General features: G+C 48.4%; 7 protein-coding genes across 7 annotated transcripts; 3 read left to right on the top strand and 4 right to left on the bottom strand.

Moving 5' to 3' along the window:
* Positions 1 to 1285: 1285 nt before the first annotated feature.
* K444DRAFT_524619 (uncharacterized protein) lies at positions 1286 to 1570 on the bottom strand (the record flags this gene model as incomplete). Its single annotated transcript, XM_024874366.1, has 1 exon — positions 1286 to 1570. A coding segment is annotated over one exon (285 nt), but the record flags the coding sequence as incomplete, so codon positions are not given.
* A 1415-nt stretch (positions 1571 to 2985) lies between these two features.
* Positions 2986 to 3628, bottom strand: K444DRAFT_610987 (uncharacterized protein). The gene has a single exon (XM_024879857.1). The coding sequence runs from the start codon at positions 3569 to 3571 to the stop codon at positions 3101 to 3103; it is 471 nt and encodes a 156-aa protein (XP_024739868.1). The 5' UTR covers positions 3572 to 3628; the 3' UTR covers positions 2986 to 3100.
* Positions 3629 to 3842: 214 nt separating this feature from the next.
* On the bottom strand, positions 3843 to 4661 carry K444DRAFT_586440 (uncharacterized protein). Its single transcript, XM_024877976.1, has 2 exons — positions 4606 to 4661; positions 3843 to 4549 (listed from the first exon to the last, which is right to left on the bottom strand). Exon 2 carries the CDS (start codon positions 4428 to 4430, stop codon positions 4044 to 4046), a length of 387 nt encoding a protein of 128 aa, XP_024739867.1. The 5' UTR covers positions 4431 to 4549; positions 4606 to 4661; the 3' UTR covers positions 3843 to 4043.
* A 135-nt stretch (positions 4662 to 4796) lies between these two features.
* Positions 4797 to 6844, top strand: K444DRAFT_586439 (calcineurin-like phosphoesterase). Its single transcript, XM_024877975.1, has 4 exons — positions 4797 to 5099; positions 5153 to 5276; positions 5322 to 5412; positions 5460 to 6844. Exons 1-4 carry the CDS (start codon positions 5083 to 5085, stop codon positions 6500 to 6502), a joined length of 1275 nt encoding a protein of 424 aa, XP_024739866.1. The 5' UTR covers positions 4797 to 5082; the 3' UTR covers positions 6503 to 6844.
* Positions 6845 to 7904: 1060 nt separating this feature from the next.
* Positions 7905 to 11278, bottom strand: K444DRAFT_558350 (uncharacterized protein). Its single transcript, XM_024876819.1, has 3 exons — positions 10820 to 11278; positions 9428 to 10772; positions 7905 to 9378 (listed from the first exon to the last, which is right to left on the bottom strand). Exons 1-3 carry the CDS (start codon positions 11067 to 11069, stop codon positions 8241 to 8243), a joined length of 2733 nt encoding a protein of 910 aa, XP_024739865.1. The 5' UTR covers positions 11070 to 11278; the 3' UTR covers positions 7905 to 8240.
* A 1074-nt stretch (positions 11279 to 12352) lies between these two features.
* On the top strand, positions 12353 to 14615 carry K444DRAFT_355141 (HET-domain-containing protein). The gene is made up of 2 exons (XM_024872131.1): positions 12353 to 12430; positions 12484 to 14615. Exon 2 carries the CDS (start codon positions 12501 to 12503, stop codon positions 14565 to 14567), a length of 2067 nt encoding a protein of 688 aa, XP_024739864.1. The 5' UTR covers positions 12353 to 12430; positions 12484 to 12500; the 3' UTR covers positions 14568 to 14615.
* A 3843-nt stretch (positions 14616 to 18458) lies between these two features.
* K444DRAFT_525186 (uncharacterized protein) lies at positions 18459 to 19433 on the top strand (the record flags this gene model as incomplete). The annotated part of the gene is made up of 2 exons (XM_024874422.1): positions 18459 to 18750; positions 19198 to 19433. The coding sequence occupies 2 exons, from the start codon at positions 18459 to 18461 to the stop codon at positions 19431 to 19433; spliced, it is 528 nt and encodes a 175-aa protein (XP_024739863.1).
* Between the last annotated feature and the right edge of the window lie 18 nt (positions 19434 to 19451).

Below are 19451 nucleotides of genomic sequence, written 5' to 3'. Positions count from 1 at the left end.
GGGAAGTCTGTTGCCACTGGAGATTGCCACGGGAGGAGAAGCCACCACAGGCGCAGTCATCGTAGAGTCCCGACTCTCCAGACTGCTCCATACTTATTGGAGCCGCCTACCAACCCTTGTGCAGCAGGACCTTGTCCAGCGCAGCCATTGCTCGGATGGTATCCGATGCTCAGGGTTTGCGACGAAGTTGAGGGTCATGGGATTAATAGCCGGTTCCCCTCCCACTGCGCTTCGCTTGTGGTCGGGATAAGCAAGTGTCTCGTTTAACCAAGTATCCCATCGAGATTTTAGCCGGTACTTGATTTTTGGTACGCATCGCACGCAAAATCAAGAATATTTACAATGGAATTAAGGATACTAGTTACAAAAAAAACAAAGCTATCTAGAACTGTACAAAATCGGCATTCGCTTATATACTGTCAATTGAGCCCGCATTACTCTCCATATCTAACGAGTCTGGGTAATCAAAAGGGGGTGGACTTGAGTCTATATACTCTCCCATACTCTCCTTTTGATACTCCCGTTCTGTAGTATTAATTACTATATCCTCATCCCCATTAATAAAGGTATTTGGTACCTCTAGCCGATTAGGGGCTGGATTACTGAGGGACGCCTCAAGCTGGCGAACCACGAGCTATAAATCAGGGTAAAAGTCCTCCTCACAGCGAGCTCGTTCGATAATCGTAGGGTTTTTATCAGGTTTACGAATTGGTACCATATCCTCTACTGGAATTAGCTCGTCTTTTGATCGATACTCTGCAATTCTGACTAATCTAGCTTTCTCATCCTTACGAGCTTGGATACCGGTATCCTTGAGGTGATTTTTAGCTCGATTAATGGCAGTAGCAAGCTTCTTTTTAGCCTTGCGAAGAGCCTCCCTATTATCCTTCTCCTTCTTCTCTTTAATCTCAATACGAAGCTCTACTATACTCGCAGATGGGGCCCCCTTGTATAAGCTCTTACGAGACTTCGCCTTTCGATTATACTCCTCACGAAGCTTTGTTTGGAGAGCCTGGTACTCTATTATCTGGAGATAACTCTTTTGTAATTGTATATTAACCTTCTTGATAGTAATCTTCCAAGTTTCCTTCGAATTATCTGAAAACTTTATAGGATTGCAATCTGCAAGTATATACAGGGTTGAGGCTGTATTCTATACTTTATCGGGGCGGGTAGGTAATAAGGGGGGAAGATCTAGGCTATCCTCTGCCTTAACCTCCTCAATTAATCTTTTCTTCTTTCCGTACGATCGCATCTTTTTAATTCCAGCTTTGCAATTAATAGGCTATATACCAGAACTCTCAAAGGTATTCTTAATTGTATACTTTTGCATTATTTGCGTACGAATAAAGGTAAGATTGCGAAAAAAGGAGGTAATCGTATATTCAAAATCAAGAGATCGGAGGGCCGTATGAATCGCCATTTTATGGTAGTGCTTCCAGGGGCGGAATATACCAATATCAAGTGGTTGAAGGGCGTATGTCAAATGGGAGGGGAACCAGAAGAGCTTGATATTATATTCGCCAGCCTTTAATTGAAAGGGTTTATAGACGTGAGATTCGTATTTGTTAAGGAGAAGTATTTTCCAGGGCTTATTTGGACCAGCTTTTGAATACTTAATCAAATAATCAAGGTATTTTATAGCTACATTATTATTTGTATACCCGGTAGGAGTATATTTAATATACTCTGTACCAACCAGGTTTTCCGATATCTAATTATCTATAATCTTCTTTCCAGGAGCAATTATAAATGGAGGAAGAGGTTCACGCCCATCCGTATAAATAGTTTCGATTATCGTAACTAATTTGCGATTCTCAGGGCTTGCCGTATATAGCTCCTTTACCTCTATAGGCACAATTACGTACTTACCGGTAGGGCAACCAATACGGGCTCCTGACTCGTCCATATTCAGAACGTTCTTTCCCTTTATAATATGAAGCTCCTCCAAAGTATCTTAATATTTCCGAAACCATATTCTAACGTCTTCTTCTATATGGGACTCGAGTCGTGCGTATGCAATTGGCTTCGTTTTAATCGTGTAAAGTATCTTGTAGTTCCGTATCCAGAGGCTAAACCAAGTAGCCGAAGGGGGTGATTTTGGGGGAGATTCAGCCTAATTACGTTAGATATATTATTAGATTTAAAAGAAGTACTTATAGCCTTCAAGTAGGTAATTACGGCTTGAACCATCTGATATATAGTACCCAAACCAGCCTCCCATTACTCGTAGCAATATTACCGAATCGCCTCCTCCTGTACCTCGTTCAGGATCTTATTATTACCACCATGCGTATTATAGAGTCCTTGGGAGTTCCTCTTCTTATTGCACTCGCGGAGTACCGATTTTCGCAAGGAAGCTTCCTTGACGTAATATATCCTCGCACTAGTAATTACTAAATTATCATCGTTCTCAAGGCACCATTCGCGGGCCTCATTAAAGATACGGTAGTAATCAGCTTCCGTAGCATGTAGATAATAGAAATACTCCCAGGACATCTCCCCAATCCTGGTAGAATTAAATAAAGGTGTACCCATTTTTGGAATCTTTGCACGTGAATTGAATAATGAATTGGTCAACAAGTTGGGCCAAACGCGCAATTGCAAGACGCGTTTTTTGGTAAGGATCACACGTAAATTTTAGGGCCCGCATTTTCTCGATGGGACACTTGGTTAAACGAGACACTTGCTTATCCCGACCACAAGCGAAGCGCAGTGGGAGGGGAACCGGCTATTAGAGTTCTGTCAGCGGAAAGAACGAACGACGGCCTGAAACACTGAAGTAGCGAGGCACCATGCCATTAGCTTTCCTAAGATCGAAAAACATGGTATTCAACGACCAGATGTGGCTGGGTTGAACTATACTACAAGTCGTTATCCTAAGTGGGGGAGGAGAGCTTTTTATTGGGTTCATTTGTTTTCTCATTTTATTGGTAGGTTTTGCGCTCTGCGAAGATTTTCTTGCCTTTTCTAGAAGCGTTCAAGCGCATGTAGACGTTAGGTAGATTGTGACTAGTGGGGCTAGAACAAATTATGATCAGCCCTTCGATTGCACAAAGGTTCGAGGAAGCTGAGTTGCTGTTTTGCTCCGCGGAAGTCTCTATTTTATTCTCAGTTTTGCTTCATTAATCATCGTGGCTCTGAAGTGTGGAAGTCCGCCATAGAAACCCTTCTCTTCGGACAAGATAGGTGGGAGAAAAAAGCAATTTGGTGACAGTAAAAAAACCCTTGACAACAATGGAATACAGGTATCAGTGCAAAGCGTAACGGTATCCTCGTTGACGGCAGCATAAGAGAGGGAATGTGGAGCTTGAAACTCGGACTCCTTTCCCTTCGCTTCTTGCTGGGAGATATGCTTTGGTTTGGTCTGGCGCATCCTATCGAACTCCGCCTGCATCTGGTTTCCCTTCGCTTGTCGGGGGTCGGGGCGTTCTTTTATGTCGACTTCAAAACCAGGAATACGGCAAGTGGAGGGATGGATGCATGTAGAGCAGGAAGGGGGGGTGAGGTGTTGTTGAGGGCCAAAGTGAATATAGAGGGAGTGAATGATTTTGATCCTTTGGTGTGGCATTTCTAGAAGAGAACTTGGATGTTCTAGACTTGTTTAGATATTGGGGTCCAATTCCAGTTTCGATAAGAGTTTTTGAGTTTTGCTGTAGACCGTGATTATTAGACTTTGCATATTTTTTCACAAATATATTGACCCTGGAGATTCTGAGTACGACCGGGAGCCTGTTAAATGCATAAGCTTATTGTTGAAATATGCTGAAGATAATGGTGATTGAAAGTCAACAAGTCCTCGACTTGAGAAGTGGCAAGGATACCTTAGAAATTATGCAAGTCCAGGAGCTTTAGAGTCAAAAATGAATTCTTCGCGAGCTCTTAATATGTACAGCAACATCAACTTGCCATCCTTCGCCATAATCACAAATAGGCTTTCCAAGACGCCAATACCTCCTGCAATATTGTAACAGACCTTCATTCGAACTCGAGAATATGTACAATAAATCAAACCTCAACCTCACTCTTCTCATTTCCTCTCGTCAAGGCGGCTTACTCCCCTTCTCCCCACTACTCGACTTGAACCCCAAAATCTCGCCTACAATCCCTCCCGGCTTCGGAACAGGACATTCCCTCTTCACCACCCTTTTCTCTCCCTTCCCCTCCATATCACCATCTTCCACTCCCCCCTCCTCTATCCCTGCACCTAAACCGTCCTCTTTTGACTCGTTTTCCTCGTCTGGAGCTGGACACATAGGCGGTCTCCGCCTTCGCTTCCTAGGTATCGGCGTCCCATCATCTGCATACAGGACTCGTGGCGCGGGACAGGGGAGAACGTGTGGTAGGGCGACGACGAAGAAGGATGCGAAGAGTGTGGTTGCGAAGAGGGAGGAGGTAAGGCGGGAGCGGGGGTGCATATGTGGAGGCATTTTATATACTTTTTCTCCCTTCTGCCTCGAACCTGGAACGAATGACCTGACTGAGAAGTGGAATTGGCATGCAGGTCCCGGATTCGCGGAGGAGAAGAGTGAATTGCGTTTCCGGGGTGCTGAGGGTCATTAGGTTAGTCAATTGACACGAGTTGGTGGGTATTAGAGGTATTACCTATCGCCGCATCTGTGAATCGGGAGGAAGTGGGTGAGGGGTTGGAGTGAAGTGAGGTGGAACGATACATTTTGAGCTTGAAGGAGCTCGTGAAGGCTAGCCTCTTCGGGGCATTAGCGCCGTCTAGCGCTGATCTCGGCGTGCATCAATCTTCAAGGCTGGGAATGTGCCAAAAATAATCACGACACACATGATAACGTAGCTTGCGACGAAGAGACGAATAGTGGACGGCCCATTTCCTGGGACTTTGCTGTGCTAGTATCGGGTCGTGCGATTGCGGTAGAAGGTGATCCAGGCCATTTGAAGGACAGGAGGATTCACATTGGGCCTTCAGCCTTTCCCGCCACGCTCGATGCGCCCGAGATTCTCTGGGGCTTGAACCGACTGGGAAGCGCTCGAGAAGGATTGTGGAAAGGTGATAGACAGACTTGCTAGCACTACGAATTCTGTGGGACTTGCAGACTCGACGTATTCAAGATGAGCGACCTCGACAGGTATGCTTCACTCTGTCCAAAGTTTTGGCATAGTTGGCTAAGATGAAATGCAGAGCCATTGCGCAGCTTCGAGCATGCAGACCTATACCAGAAGCACAGGTCCGGGAATTGTGCCACAAGGCGCGAGAGCTGTTGATCGAGGAGGGGAATGTGGTGACTGTGACGGCACCAGTGACGGTATGAGCTTCAAACAGAGCTTTGGATGCATGCTGATGGGTCCAGATATGCGGTGATATTCATGGACAATTTCATGACCTTATGGAGTTATTTCGCGTGGGCGGCGATGTGCCAGATACCAATTATCTGTTCATGGGTAGGCTTCTCAGAGGAACTCAAAACCCTGATTGCTAATTCACCCAGGCGATTTCGTCGACCGAGGCTTCTACTCTCTCGAATCCTTCCTTCTCCTTTTATGCCTCAAAGTACGATACCCGGACCGAATGACCTTAATACGAGGCAACCACGAGTCAAGACAAATCACAACAGTTTACGGCTTCTACGATGAATGTCTACGGAAATATGGAAGTGCAAATGTATGGAGATATTGCTGCGAAGTCTTTGATTATCTAGCTCTCGGTGCTATTGTACTCGGTGCCTCAAGTACACTGGAGCCGTCAAAACAGAAAGTAACTGCTCCCTCGAGCAGCCTCACATCAACACAAGAATACCTCGACCCAGATATCGAGATCGAGGTATTGAGTTCTGATGGAGGGATTGTAAAGAGATTCCCACGACAGAAGACAGTGAAGACTGTAGGCGGTGCGAAGGGATCATCACCAGCGAAGACGGGGGCACCAGGAACTGGAGCATCGGGATCTAGCGGAGGTAGCGTCGGAAATCCAGGAGGAGCAGTACTCTGCGTCCACGGCGGCTTATCACCCCTCATCGACACAGTAGACAAGATCCGGTTACTAGACCGAAAGCAAGAAGTACCCCACGAAGGAGCAATGTGTGATCTGCTCTGGTCAGATCCCGACGAAATCGACGGCTGGGGTCTGTCTCCTCGAGGGGCAGGATTCCTTTTCGGCGCCGACATCGTCAAAGTCTTCAACCACGCCAATGACCTATCATTGATAGCACGGGCACATCAACTGGTCATGGAAGGATTCAAGGAGATGTTCGACGCGAGCATCGTGACAGTTTGGTCAGCGCCAAACTACTGCTACAGATGCGGTAACGTCGCCGCCATTCTCGAGCTCGGCGAAGATGGAAGCGGTGAGGGCATCATCTCGCGAAGTAATGGGGAGGTGAACAGAAGCGATGGTGGTATAACCGGGCTCTTGAAGGAGAAGGAGAAAGTTCTTCTGAGTGGTCCTGCGAGGCGGTATAGGGTGTTCCAGGCGGCGCCACAGGACTCGAGAGGCATGCCGGCAAAGAAGCCTCAGGTCGAATATTTCCTATAGTGCAATAGCTAGTGTAAATTATCGTTTGATATACACGAATGAGCTACTAGCACCTTTAAGCATACCCAGCAATGCTCGAATGGACACCGTCTAATCGTACTTGTCAAAGCATCCCCCAGCAAATCCTCCCTCACAATCACTCAAACTCATCATTATCCTCACCATAATGGCACTTGTCAGAGCAATCCATAGCAATTGCGGGTTTACTTTTTGTAGTTGCTTTACGAGGCTATGTTACAGGTGGTTGGAAGAAATGGCTTTACGGCTGGATCGCAAGAAACGAGATGGCGTTGTGGTGCTTCCTATAGAGTTTGTAAAATATCATGGATACGGAAGTTCCTGCGCCTATTGCTATTCTGAGTGTGAGGTGACTTTTGAGTTTACAAGAGGCAGAGTGACTTCCCCCTTTTTTACTCGCTTAAACCCTTAGCTCTATTTATTCTTCCACACCTCGGACTACCCGTCTGGTCTATTCACTTAGAGTGAATTGTATCCCTCGGATTTTTGTTGCACATCGACTCAATGTTCCAGAGCTTTTTGGTACAATGAAATGTCTATTGAAGCTCAACTTTAATATCGGATGAGAAAGGACGCGAGAGTTACATCCCAATACCCCACTGAACACCGGACGAGACTGTAACAAAGCACCTCTCGTTATCCCTTTCGTCTCTTCTCGTCTCAGGACTTGAGATGAAAATCTACTCTATTCTCATCCAGAGAACATGTATCTGTGTGTCACCCGTTGCATATTTAAAGAGCAGTCTGAGGTCGCGCGAAACTCGAAGTCGAAGACGTATACTGATCCAGGCCTTCTCAGCATTGTGATGAAACTGAGAACAAGAACCTTGGATAGCTCTAGGTTTGACAGCAAAGGCGAAAGGTCATCTATCGCGTTTCTTGGGGAGCGAGGCTGGGGTATTTTATTTTATTTACTTATACGTAAAAAAGGTGAATAGCGATTTCTAGTTTCAAGAGTTGTTGCATATTGCAATCCTTATAAGTGCGCTAGCAGTGCTATTTTTTTGCTGGTGCTGAAAAACAAAGAGTTAAAGCTTGAATTCATCTAGTTGTGAATAGTGCAATAAGTGATCTCTGTCTAATAATGAGAGTGAAGAAAAAGGAAGTGAATTAAGTGAAAGTTTTAACGCTTTGTTGCATATAATATATAGTGGCTAGCGCTGCTAGCGTTTTGCCAGTGCGCTTATAAGGAAATGCGACATACAACAAAACTCTTTGGCGGCTCCAGATTCACTCATTATTCTTCACCTCCACTCGGAAGAAAAATCTGTAGTGCTTAACATTCAAGCGTCTGCTCAGGCGCCAATTAGCATCAGGAATAAGTAAATCTTCGTTTTAGTCGCCGCTTCGCTATCATTCAGAGGATGCGGATCTGAGTTCCCTTGGCAATTTTAAGAAATGGTATAAATCACGTGATACCAGGTACCTCCCAATCCCGCTCCAACTGTATAATCACCGCAGAATAGGCATTGGGTAGAGTGCACGACAATCTTGAACTTCAACATCAGATAAACAGTGAGCGTTCTCTTCTTCAACCATTCCGCTAACGTATCTCACTTGAGTGGAGTAACTCCGATTTCAAAATAGAATGTGAAAACAACTCCATCGCTGATGTACCATCCAGTAGAGCCTCCCACCAATCTGACCCAATACCACAGACCTTGCTCTCATCAACACAATCGTAAGTCGTCTTCTCATAACCAAATCAACATCGAAATGCTCAACCATAAGTCCAGTCATCATCTCCAAAACCGTCATTTCCTCGCCCATTACTCGGCGGCATATAAAAGCCCGTTCCAACACCAGCCATCGGATCCATGCCTCCTCCGTTCAACACCTTGTTCGTGGCATTTGGTCCGTCGTTCATGTCTCCAGCCGGATTCCCCATCCAGTTGTCAAAACCGATTGCTAGACTAGCTTGATCTCGGAGCCACCAATCTTGGCTCTCGACTAATGCGTCAACGCCACCGAACATTGTGTTTGGACTCACTTGGCGAGTCATGGGGCCAGAGGCTTCGGATGTGACGCCTGAGTTTGTGCGTGGTAGGTCGTTGGAAGGTGTCCTTGTTGCGCGGGGCGCGGGATTTGGATTGGTGTAAGGGTGGCGGGGATGTGGGATGGCGGAGAGAGGCGAGGCGGGAATGGTGTTCATTGATCCGATACCATTGCTGCCGCTGGTAGTGGGTTGATTTACCAGTGTGGGTTGAGATGAAATGCCCATTATATTTTGTACGGTTTGGGGTTTAGACATTGCCAGGAAAGTTGGTGGGATATTCTGGGTGTCGGGTTGGTAACTGTAAAGACTCTGCTGCAGTTGGTTCGTGTTTCTCACACGGTTTTGGGTCTGTGGGGGCGGTATTGGTGGTCGAGGTGGTGACGTGGTTGTTGATGGAGGTGTAGCAACAATGAGTTCTTGTTTTGGTGATGGCACATCTGCGGTACTGAAGTAGCCATACTTTGCGTCTGTCCGAGCAAATACCACAGCGGCTTCTTCGGGAAGCTCGATCTTCCATTTCCGGCCTAAGACACTCAGGATACTGAGGGTTCGGCGAGCACAAAGCCAGTCCTCGGCTACCTCTTCGAGATGTTTGACTCCGTGGATTATGTCCCGCTTGGCCGTCTTTTCCGGAAGTTGCAGCAGGTGGATGGTGCAGGCTGAATGAACGATATATACGGCAATATTGCAGATTTGACGTAGACCGTAGGTACGTTTATAGAGGCGCATGAGTTTAGAGATAGATCCCGCCGCTTGAGTACATAGTTTTCGAGGTGAAACATGTGAAGGTAATGGAGAGGTTGAAGGATTATACTTGAGGAAGGGACGGAACAAGTGGATATATAAGAGGTGGAAGAACATGCTATGGTTTTGTTAGTGCAGGCCATTTGGTAAGTTGGGGTGAAATATACTGCATCAGTAGGACATTTGGCAATTGCCCTTCCTTCGGCTCAAGCTCCTTCGGAAGGTCTCTTCTCCATGCTTCTAATCTTGTTTGCAGCTCACTCAATTTCTTCAATTCTTGTGATCTCCCAACAGACTTGTCAAGATACTGGGGATGGTAAAAGAAAATCAGTAAATCACTACTTATTTCGCATAGACTCGAGAGCTGTAAAGCAACCGCTCTTGTCCGAGACGCCTGGGAATGCAATTGGCCAATTCCATTGTCTGTGTAGGGTGACCAGATATCTGCATCTTCATCAGGGAAGACATCGTACTTGGGAGCTGTTATGTTTGAAACAGGTAACTGGGGTAATCGTCCAAGGTAATTAGACCAGCACTTGTCGAACAAGAAACAGCCCCAAAATGTTACTCTTCGGGCATCGATTTCTTTCTCGTCCATTGGCTCTTTGTTATTGGTCATTCCACCAGAATCCAGGTTTAAGCCCATGTCTTGAGCCATGCGGAAGCTCATTCCTGAATACACCCAACCTTTGGCTTCTCGGCCACATCCCGCTTCCCTGACAGACATCAATGCCAATGCTTGAATCGTGGTCAATCTCGGCTTTTCATATTCATCATTATCCACAATTAGCCTTTTAGCTTCAGCGAAGAAGGCATCTCCTTTGGTAGTTGGATCGTTGGGATCGGCGCAACCTTTCGGGGAGTTCGTAAAATGGCAACCTAGTGCTAACATTGCATTGACCAGGAGACTCGAGCAATACACAGTTCGTTTTGGCGTTCCTTGTGGCTTTCCTAGTAGGAAATCTCGGTAGAAAAGGCTCTTCGATAAAGTTGTAAAGAAGGGATAATGCCATGTGAAATACATGTTGATAAGATGCACAATGACTTCCGTATCATTCGTAACAGTTGTCCAACTTGTCAACGGGTCATCTTGCTGCTCAACAAGTTCTGATCCATCCCCACCGTCGTCCTCATCCGTTGGATCCAGATATATCAGATTCGAAGTTCCTCCTAAAAATCTCACCGAGCCGTTCTCTAATCTTAGTTCTCCCATTTTGCCAGACAATTCTGTCTCGAAGGTGGGCAAGGATGCGGTGGTATATGCAGAGTTTTCATCGAATTCATCCTCCTCATCCTCGAGGCCATTTTCTTGTCTGAGTATACTGTCTGCGACGTCATCCAGGCTTTCACAAGTTCGGATTTGGCGAACTAGGTTCGGAACATCGTCCTCTGCAGCATTCAATATTGCTTGTATCAGGGTCTGCAGTGTCGAGTTCTTCGTCTTCAGACTATCGATCTTCTCTTTGTAGACGCCCTTCCGCCGATGGTCGCTGTTCGGGTCGTATACACATTCTGCAAATGTCAGTCTACGCTCTTTGACAGCTTCTCTATCCACTCACCGGTTCCATAGACACTCGAGCAGGCCGCACAACTCGGTGTATTGCCATCGCATTTCGACTTCCGTCTTCGGCACGCAATACACGCGGTACTGACACAGCGTCTCTTGATTGCAGCAGCATCTCGACTGCTCCTCGGCTTCTTCTTGGTTGCCCCGCTTCCGCCCGCGACCCCGTTATCTAGATTCATGGAGAAGTCCCCGCCCATTCCTCCTCGCATCGTTATCGGTCCTGCATCATTGAATTCCGCCATATGGTGGGGCTCAAGTCTACGCAAATCGTGGATTCGATTTCCCGGGTAGAATTCCAATTCTTCAGCGTCGGTCCTCACTATCGTATCGCGGATCGCGTGAGGTAGCACAGAGGGAGGATTCTCTGCCGCGTTGGATGAAGAAGTTGGTGGAGCAGAGGTCGCTAGATTCCGCCAATTTTCCTTGATTACCTGCGGTCCATCCAGAAGCTGGAGAATCTCCGGGGAGTGCTGCGAGAGGTCGAAAAGAAAGAGTGTGCTGACAAAGCGGCGAGCTGCTCGAATCGAATCGCAGTCTGCACTTGGAAGAAGCAAAACCCCACACAGGCTCAAGGATTGGGGGGGCACGCCTAGCGAGCAGATCACGATAAGGAAGAATCTGAAGCAAATTCGGCCCTTGTGATTGGTTCTGAGCCAATTCAAATTCCCAAGCTCGGGGACGGCCGCAGCTTTCCTCTCAACAGGCTGGGCTTCGGTCTAAAAACACGATTTTGATACGGAGACTTCTGCTTGGTTCCTTCCATCTGCTACCAGCCTGCCCGTTTCCGTCACGAGCAAGATACAGCACTTTTCCTTCCTCAGAGTTCCCCAAGTTCTTTTCTCTCTTCAATGATTTTACTCATTTCCCTCCGGCCCCCACGCCGAAGATGATGGGGATATCCCTGGGGAGCAGCAAAATACAACATGCCATCACATCTCCAAATCTCGCCATTGATAGCACTGGACGACGGGATGCACATCAACTGTTTGTTACGCTCTCCTCAATGAGGCTTGCTTCGTTCCGGGAGAAGAACATCTCATTTCTTCTGTCTTCTACATTTGCTTTTTCTCTACCATGGGTCTAAAGTTAGAGCCCATGCATTCAGGGGCTGTAACATGCGATATTCAGATTAAGAATACGAAAGGCTCTGGAAGGATTCTAGAATGTCCAGGGATATGGAGCTTGCTTTTGATTTCATGGATAGGGGGTCGTTAGTGTTCGCGCGTTGATCAAACCTCCCATCATACAGTAGCAGAAAGTATCTGTCTGCATTTGCATCGGTCAGATGGGCCGTTTGACCTTCGCTCGTTTCGTTGAGCTTATGAGCCACTGCTTGCCCTTTAGAGGTCTGAAGTATCTCTATAGAGGTACCGAGGGACTTGCCTGAGCCTGGTAGTCGACCAACGGCTTGCGCATCTCCCGCAAGAGCATCATTGGGCTGCTGCGACTTTTGATCCTGTTTCTGAGTCTTAGGGACTCTCTTGATGTCGTTCTTTCAAGGATTCCATTCGTGTTTTTGCCAATTTCAAGACAGCCTGACAGAAATGGATGCCTGGCACGTGACCTACATTCTCGAATATCTCTAGGGTTGGTTCACCAGGCTGTAACAAACTCGACGACACTTTTCATACGCTTCACCGCTAACTTCGATTTCAGCACCGTCACCACCCAAAATGGCGAGCATTCCAGCCGAAAATCTTCCGACCAGGTCAACGTTTCCTTACCGACCACTGGATGAGCCCGACAGCATTCGACTGATTTGTCTTCACCCAGCCTCATCCAGCCAAGCTGAAGTGAAGTGCAGCCTCATCCATTCGACACTCAAAATCTATGAGGACATTTACGATGACTACACCGCGCTTTCCTATGTCTGGGGCGATCCAAACGATACCAAATCAATCTGGATTGATGGAAATCCCTTTCTAATAACAATCAATCTATTTTCAGCACTCCGCGACTTGCGCCATGAGAACAAAGCTTTACTGGTTTGGGCTGATGCTATATGCATCAATCAAATCGATGATAAAGAGAAATTGGGACAGGTTGCGATGATGGGAAAGATCTACTCGGTGGCAGAACATACCGTGATCTATCTTGGACCTCTCGAAGCCAAAAACGCCAACGAACTAAATAGCAGGGCATCGACCGACTTCCATGAATCACGATTCTCGTCTGGACTTGCTGATTTAGTGCTGAGCCAGACATGGTTTCGACGAGTCTGGGTCTTTCAGGAACTCGTATTTTCTAAGGACCCCAGGGTACAACTTGGACAATACCGCCTCCCGTGGGATACTCTTTTCCGTATCTTAGCTCGGCATGTGCAGTCAAGATATTCTGGCAAAGACGAGGTTATTCGTGGATGGAAGCTACTTTCAGAAATGCATCAAGCTCGCGAGACACATCGAAAAGGAGAGGGTACTAGTAGGCCTCCGCATTCGAACAGCTCACTAAAAGATTTGGAGGATGAATCATCAGTGACTATGCTTAGCTTGTTGAGAGCTAGAAGGGGTCTAGGTATCACATATCCCAAGGATATGATATTTGCACACCTTGGTTTTGCCTCAGATGGGGCCGCTCTCGGGGAGAGGATCAACTATTCCATGAATCATTTACATTTGTACCATTCATTTGCTCGCTACATAGTTAATCAGGGCTTGCACTGCGAACTCTTCAACGAAATCAATGTTGTGGATCCATCAACGCAACGCAACGGGTTATCCTCGTGGACTCCCAATTGGGAAATTCAGAGGAACGACGCCCTAATCCCCTCCAACGATTGGGTCACTCAGGTTTTTGAATGCGATGTCAGGGATGTTAGTTCTCTCTTTTGGATGAAACCTAAGATCAGCAACATTATCCAACACACTTTCGTTCGTGATCCTCCAATTCTGGCATGCTTGGGCGCAGAATTAGGCGTGGTCGTGCGGTGCAGTAGCTCTCTGTCGGGGCTGGTTAAACTCTTTCTCCAGGACTCCAATATTGCCTGGCGTTGCTGCTTAAGGGCCGCTAAACCTACTATCGTCGAGTATGAAGGCAGTTTTCACGGCTTGGCGGGCGAGGATGTTTACAAGACTATCTGGGGACCAGACACCATGAACGAAGATATCCTTTCTGGTGTCCAAACTTGCAAAAATATATGGGATAGTCTGTATGACACGACTCATTCCGAGCCCAGCGAGCTTACATTCTACGATCTTGATTGGCTATACCAGGTACTTTCAGACATAACCACCAGAACGGGCTCTACACATTCGAGGCTTAGAAGCTGGAACGCTGGCATCCTGGCACGTACAGGTTGTGGGAGGTTGGCCCTTGTTTCTAGATGGACGCAATGTGGGGATATTGTTGCCGGTTTAATCCTTCCAAGTGGTCGTGTATACAACAATAGCTTTCTCATATTCCGGCCGATGGGGCAAACTGCGCATGACTTAGAAGCCTTGCTCACAGAAAAGTTCGGCCAGCGAATCAGGCCTGTATTGCCCTGCAAGCTTTTGGGTCTGTGCTGGATGGACACAACCGGTCTACGGTTTAGGGATCAGGACTCTGGGGAACATGAAGTTGATGGAGATGGCCCCGGGTTTGAGACTTGGAAGGCTATTATGGCTGGTTCTTCAACGAACGGCTTGATGCTCGGGGGAATGGCAATCCTCAAACGCTCTCTCGGAAACCCCAGGAGGCGTCATTGGGGACTAGACTCAACGGAGCAAAATCTCCATTGGAAGACATTTGCTATCCACTAGCCAGTCGCCAACGTGAGGGGCGTGTCCTTGACATTGGCAATTTCGATCCTCATCAGCACTCTTGACACGACTACTCCACAGATTCCAAGGACAAGATCATTTCAAAAGTCTCAATGAATACACCCTAGAAGCCAAGTTAGGCAACACTCCGCTGTCATGGCTCAAAATCGAGTCTTTGCTACTGGTAGCTCTTTGTGGCCAAGCAGAAGGAGGACAGCAAAGCTCATTTCCACACCAACCGAGCACCACCTTCAATGTGAGGCACAGTCTAGCTACAGCCATCCTACTCAGCCCCGAGTAAATCCATCTTCTTCAAGCTGGAAACAGACAAGAGGAGAGCTGAGGCCAGTAGCTACGATCAAGCCTTGTGCAACGTTCCATCCACCTCCCTCTTCCGACTTCTCCATCGACTCCGGCTGACTTCAACCGTGCCCCCTTCCCGGACGCATCTCCAGAACCGCTCGACTTTCCTCAGATCCGACGATTTCTCTCCTTCGACAACGAGTGAGCAGTCATGTTGGTGGCGAATTTGAGGCGGAAGCACCGGCCTGCAAAGCCGACATCGCTGGGTAAACACGAAGAGCAAGGGCATGAATGACATCCCGCTCTTGAATTTTTTCTTTGTTGGCTTGAAAGTTCTGAGGCTTTTGTGTGAGTCAGATCACGGTCAGGAAATCAGGGGTTGGAGGTGGAGCGGGTACTGCGGAGATAGGGCTCTAATTGTGAAAAGGGGGGGTCGGTGTCTGACGGGATGGATATGTGCAAGTGACATTCTTCTTCTTTTTGGACAAAGATGGGGTATCTGATTAGATGGAAGAAGAGAAGGGATCTGCTGACTTGACTTGCATATTGCGAATACCGAGATAGTCCGAGAAAGAGTGTTCGGAAGCAGATATCCCGGTTCTTTGATCCCTTTCTTGAGAATAGGTGGGATGCAGAAAGGGATCCCATCGCGGATTTTCTTGAAGAGAGGAAAAGCAAAAAACTTGATTCTGAATACATCTAACGATCTAGGCCTAGCTCAAGAATTGGCAAATCGAGCTGTACTGTAAAAATTCCAAACGACAGGGTTTTAGAACAGAATCATTGTTCCATCCAAACGTGAGAACTTCGGAGACAAACCGGCTATTCAAAACGTGAAGCAACGTAATACAGACTTAGTATGAAACGCGGTGCAGATAGAGATCTCTACATTTTTCAATTTTCATTTCTGCATCAACAAACTTCGTCTCAAGTTGTTGGTAGACAAGAATGTCAGTCAGAATTTAACTTTCCTGCAGCCCGATTATCAGGTCGTTGATTTCTCAGCGATTACGAGAAATTCGACAGGCGTCAGCAAAGATGACATGCAGGCACGAGGCCACGAGGACACGTGCGGTGACATGCGACCAGCATTTGTAGAGATCAGCCTTGTTGGTGGGGTACTTACGGCGCACTTCGAGAAGGCGGACACCTTCTGCCGTGGAACGCTCGAGAGAATGTTCTTTCGAGATATTTTCCAGTTGAAAGGCTTCGCTTAAAATAAACAAAGGGGTTTTACAAGGTTGGGGGAGGGAGGAGGAGGGTACCCCCTTTTCCCATTCACGTGATGATGCGACGATCTCTCCTGATCTCCTCGACGATCGGCACCCAGTTCGATCTCACTAATCACCGCTGCATCGTTTTGCTCGATCGCTCGTTGGCACCCTCCCCTTCCCTCATGCTTCCTCACATCACTTTCAAGCTTTCAAGCCGACGTTTCCTCCCCAGGAGAAAAGCTCGCATCTGAACTTCCTGCCACAGCTCCCGTTTCAAACCCACCACGGGAGTCGTCAGATCCGAATGCCTTCACCCATCACCCAAACACGCGATTGTGAGGGGTGAGTTGAGATGGACTTCTATTTTTACACACTGGATGTCGAGAGAGCACTGTCTGTGCTGCCCTGTTTACAAATGAGGAGATACGGATTGGCTGGGCAGGCGACAGCCGCTTGTGGGGGTTGAGACAGTGCGAGTTGCGGGTGTTTGTGGGGGAGGCACGGTGCAGGAATAGAATGTGGTTTCTTTGGGGCGCTAGCGACCCTCGAGACGGGTGGTGTTAAGCTTCTTTCTTCGTCTGTTGAAGTGGATATCGGGAGAAGACACTTGGATTGTTTCTTGGGACGATTTTCATCACGTCGTTGGGTCCGAACTCGGTGGAGAACTCGGGATGGCTGGAGATATGTCGGCCTGCCGCTTTCTAAGCATCGTCGGGACGGCTCTGTACCGGTGAGAGACGCGCAAGCAGGTAGGCAGCCGTTTGTCGGTATCCTATTCCCACGACCTGGGAATAACTATGAACAAGCATTGTGCCTCTATGGTTTCCGCGGCGACACTTGGCAGCGGGAGGGTCAGCTGGGTTTGCAACGCCTGCTGCCAGCGTAGATTGGCGTTGGTTATCTGCTCACGACCTTTGTTGGTTCTCCAAAACAAAAGTCGTCGTCATCAGGATATGGCCGTATTGTGGCTGAGCAAGTGCTGGTCTCGAGCTGTCTCGAACGAGGATTGATACACGAGAAATGTGTGAATGGGGGAGATGGGGTGCTTCACACCACCCCACCATTGGGCGGGAAATAACCAAGCAGGAGTCGATGCATGGGCTGAATGAGCTTATTTCGACCTTGTCAGCACGGCGGCCAATGGCAGGTGAGGTGATGGTAAGCAGAGCTCCTGAGGCGTCCGTGAAAGTAGTATGGCCCCCCGAATACGGTATGGGGGCGGGGACCCGGAGCGCGTCTGGCCTGCAAGGAGAGGAACGTGGATAGCAAGAATAGTCGCAGCGACGTGATTCGTGGGCCAGGAGGAGTCGAGGGCGGACGACGGCCAGGAGAATTAGATAATACGGTAAGTAGGAGAGCGGACGGGAGGGGAGGGGAGAGGAGGGAGGGCAGGGAGGGTGATGCATCCGGGAGACGGCGACGGCTACTGCCAACTGGGACACATCACATCACATCACATAAGTCCACAGACTCCATACTGTAACATACATCACCGCGGGAGATTCCTTGCTCGGCCGACCTGCCTTGATCCTCTCGATCCGTGTCGAGGACATCCTTTAATCGCCGAACAGCTCCACCGCTGACGCCCTCTCTTTCGCCCCGCCGGGAATGTCTTAAAAGAGCCCAAAGCCAAACCTTGAAAATTGAAGGCGGCCCCCTCGAGCTATCGGTGCACGCCTCGAGAAACGGACTTGCCCCAGAAGCGACCCTTTGCAGGTGGCCCCTGCCGCCCCATTCAATCCTCCTTACTCGTGATTCGCGAGGGCCTTCCCTTCCAGATTTATCAATAAGACGCCGCCAAACCACGTTCCGCGGTGCTGCAACATATCTGGCAATCATCATCGATACACCAACACGGCCCTCACTTTCCACAGCCTCTTCGCAAGCCTTCCGGTCCTGGGATTCTAACCGTACCGCTGGAGCCAGGGTCAAATTCGCCAGGACCTTCTTCAGAGCCCGGCGCCCGCAGCCGCTGCCCTGTCCCTGTCCACACTGGCAACATCCCCAGGAGAAGCAAAAGGAGAGGAGGCGTTTCAAGCATACTTAGGGCTGGCACGTCCTTTGAAATCGAACAACCTTTCTCAATCACTATCGTCGACGGCGTCCCATTAATATCGCAGCCTTACGCCAATTCGAGTATTCCCCCTCACCGACGCGTGTGTACTTGTTCGTCCCCGCCTCGTTCGTAGAGTCGTCACCAAGCACCATGTCAACGGCCTCGGTAAGCACTTTTATCCCTTCGACTCGTCCCCCTTCACGCTCCACCCCCATCAATCAGTCCATAATAGCCAAGGCTCAGGCTGCGCATCAGGGCCCCATTGTTTAGCGCATATCAACACTGTTTAGACATAACCGCATTGATGTTTCGTGTCTAATGTCTTCAAAGGAGAAAGCAAATCTTGCGCGCATCCGCGACAACCAGAGGCGATCGAGGGCTCGTCGGAAAGAGTACCTGCAAGAACTCGAGGCGCGGTTGCGACAATGCGAGCTCCAGGGCATCGAGGCATCGTCCGAGATCCAGATGGCGGCGAGGAGGGTCGCCGATGAGAACAAGAAGCTGCGAGGTCTTTTGGTGCAGCATGGGGTTGGAGAGGACACGATTGAAACATATTTACAGACGTCGCCGACGACCGACACCATGATGGGCGGCCAGTACGGAAGCAGCAGTGCCGCAGTTCAACTGTTGGAACAATTACTTCAAACTCGGAAAACATTCCCGGCGGATGGAAACACCATCAACGTTAACATGGGTGGAGGACAAGGCAGTCGGGCAAGTTCGGCCAGTTTAAGCACCGTGCAGTCGCTGTGGGACCCTATCTATTCGCAAAACACTGGCGACCGACAACGTTCTGGGGCGTTGCAATCGGTTGGAAAGCAAGCCTCATCGGCGCATCAATTTATGACGCCAAGTACAAGCAGTGCCAGCCAAACGAGCAGTGTCAGTCTTGGCCACGGGTCGAATCGAGGTGTTCCGATGCACCCGCAAAGAATTACGCCTGTGCAAATGCCAAGGAATCCGGGCTCTATGAATCGAAGTCAGCATATGTTTGATTTCGACCAGCAACTTGGACTGTCGAGTCCTACTCAATATGGCTCCCATCAACGGAATGCAGAAAAACATTTACAACCTCATACGGCACCACAACGTTCTTCGATCTATATACCCACCACATCAACTTCGAATGTCAATAATTGCAATTATGCTACGGATATGATCACGACGATGGCTGGAGGAGATCCGTCGGCAGTGAGGCAAGACCTGGGATGTCTGCCTGGTATGGATTGCGAGGTTGACAACCATCTCGTCTTCAATGTGATGGACCGGTATACGGGTAGTGTTGGATTATAACCACAAGCGAAGGCTTAT

This window comes from Hyaloscypha bicolor, assembly GCF_002865645.1.
Source record: "Hyaloscypha bicolor E unplaced genomic scaffold K444scaffold_53, whole genome shotgun sequence".
Classification (NCBI taxonomy): Eukaryota; Fungi; Ascomycota; class Leotiomycetes; order Helotiales; family Hyaloscyphaceae; genus Hyaloscypha; species Hyaloscypha bicolor.
The sequence above is the reverse complement of the archived record's forward strand: the minus strand, read 5'-3'. Positions and strand labels throughout refer to the sequence as shown.

Bases quoted from the DNA above. Each gene is read 5' to 3' on its own strand.
- K444DRAFT_610987 (XM_024879857.1), bottom strand. From the start codon at position 3,571: ATGCCACACCAAAGGATCAAAATCATTCACTCCCTCTATATTCACTTT.
- K444DRAFT_586440 (XM_024877976.1), bottom strand. From the start codon at position 4,430: ATGCCTCCACATATGCACCCCCGCTCCCGCCTTACCTCCTCCCTCTTC.
- K444DRAFT_586439 (XM_024877975.1), top strand. The intron at 5,277-5,321 runs GTATGAGCTTCA...TGATGGGTCCAG, and splicing joins CTGTGACGGCACCAGTGACG to ATATGCGGTGATATTCATGG. The intron at 5,413-5,459 runs GTAGGCTTCTCA...TAATTCACCCAG, and splicing joins TACCAATTATCTGTTCATGG to GCGATTTCGTCGACCGAGGC.
- K444DRAFT_558350 (XM_024876819.1), bottom strand. From the start codon at position 11,069: ATGGCGGAATTCAATGATGCAGGACCGATAACGATGCGAGGAGGAATG. The intron at 10,773-10,819 runs GTGAGTGGATAG...TGACATTTGCAG, and splicing joins CTCGAGTGTCTATGGAACCG to AATGTGTATACGACCCGAAC. The intron at 9,379-9,427 runs GTATATTTCACC...ACAAAACCATAG, and splicing joins CCAAATGTCCTACTGATGCA to CATGTTCTTCCACCTCTTAT.
- K444DRAFT_355141 (XM_024872131.1), top strand. From the start codon at position 12,501: ATGGCGAGCATTCCAGCCGAAAATCTTCCGACCAGGTCAACGTTTCCT.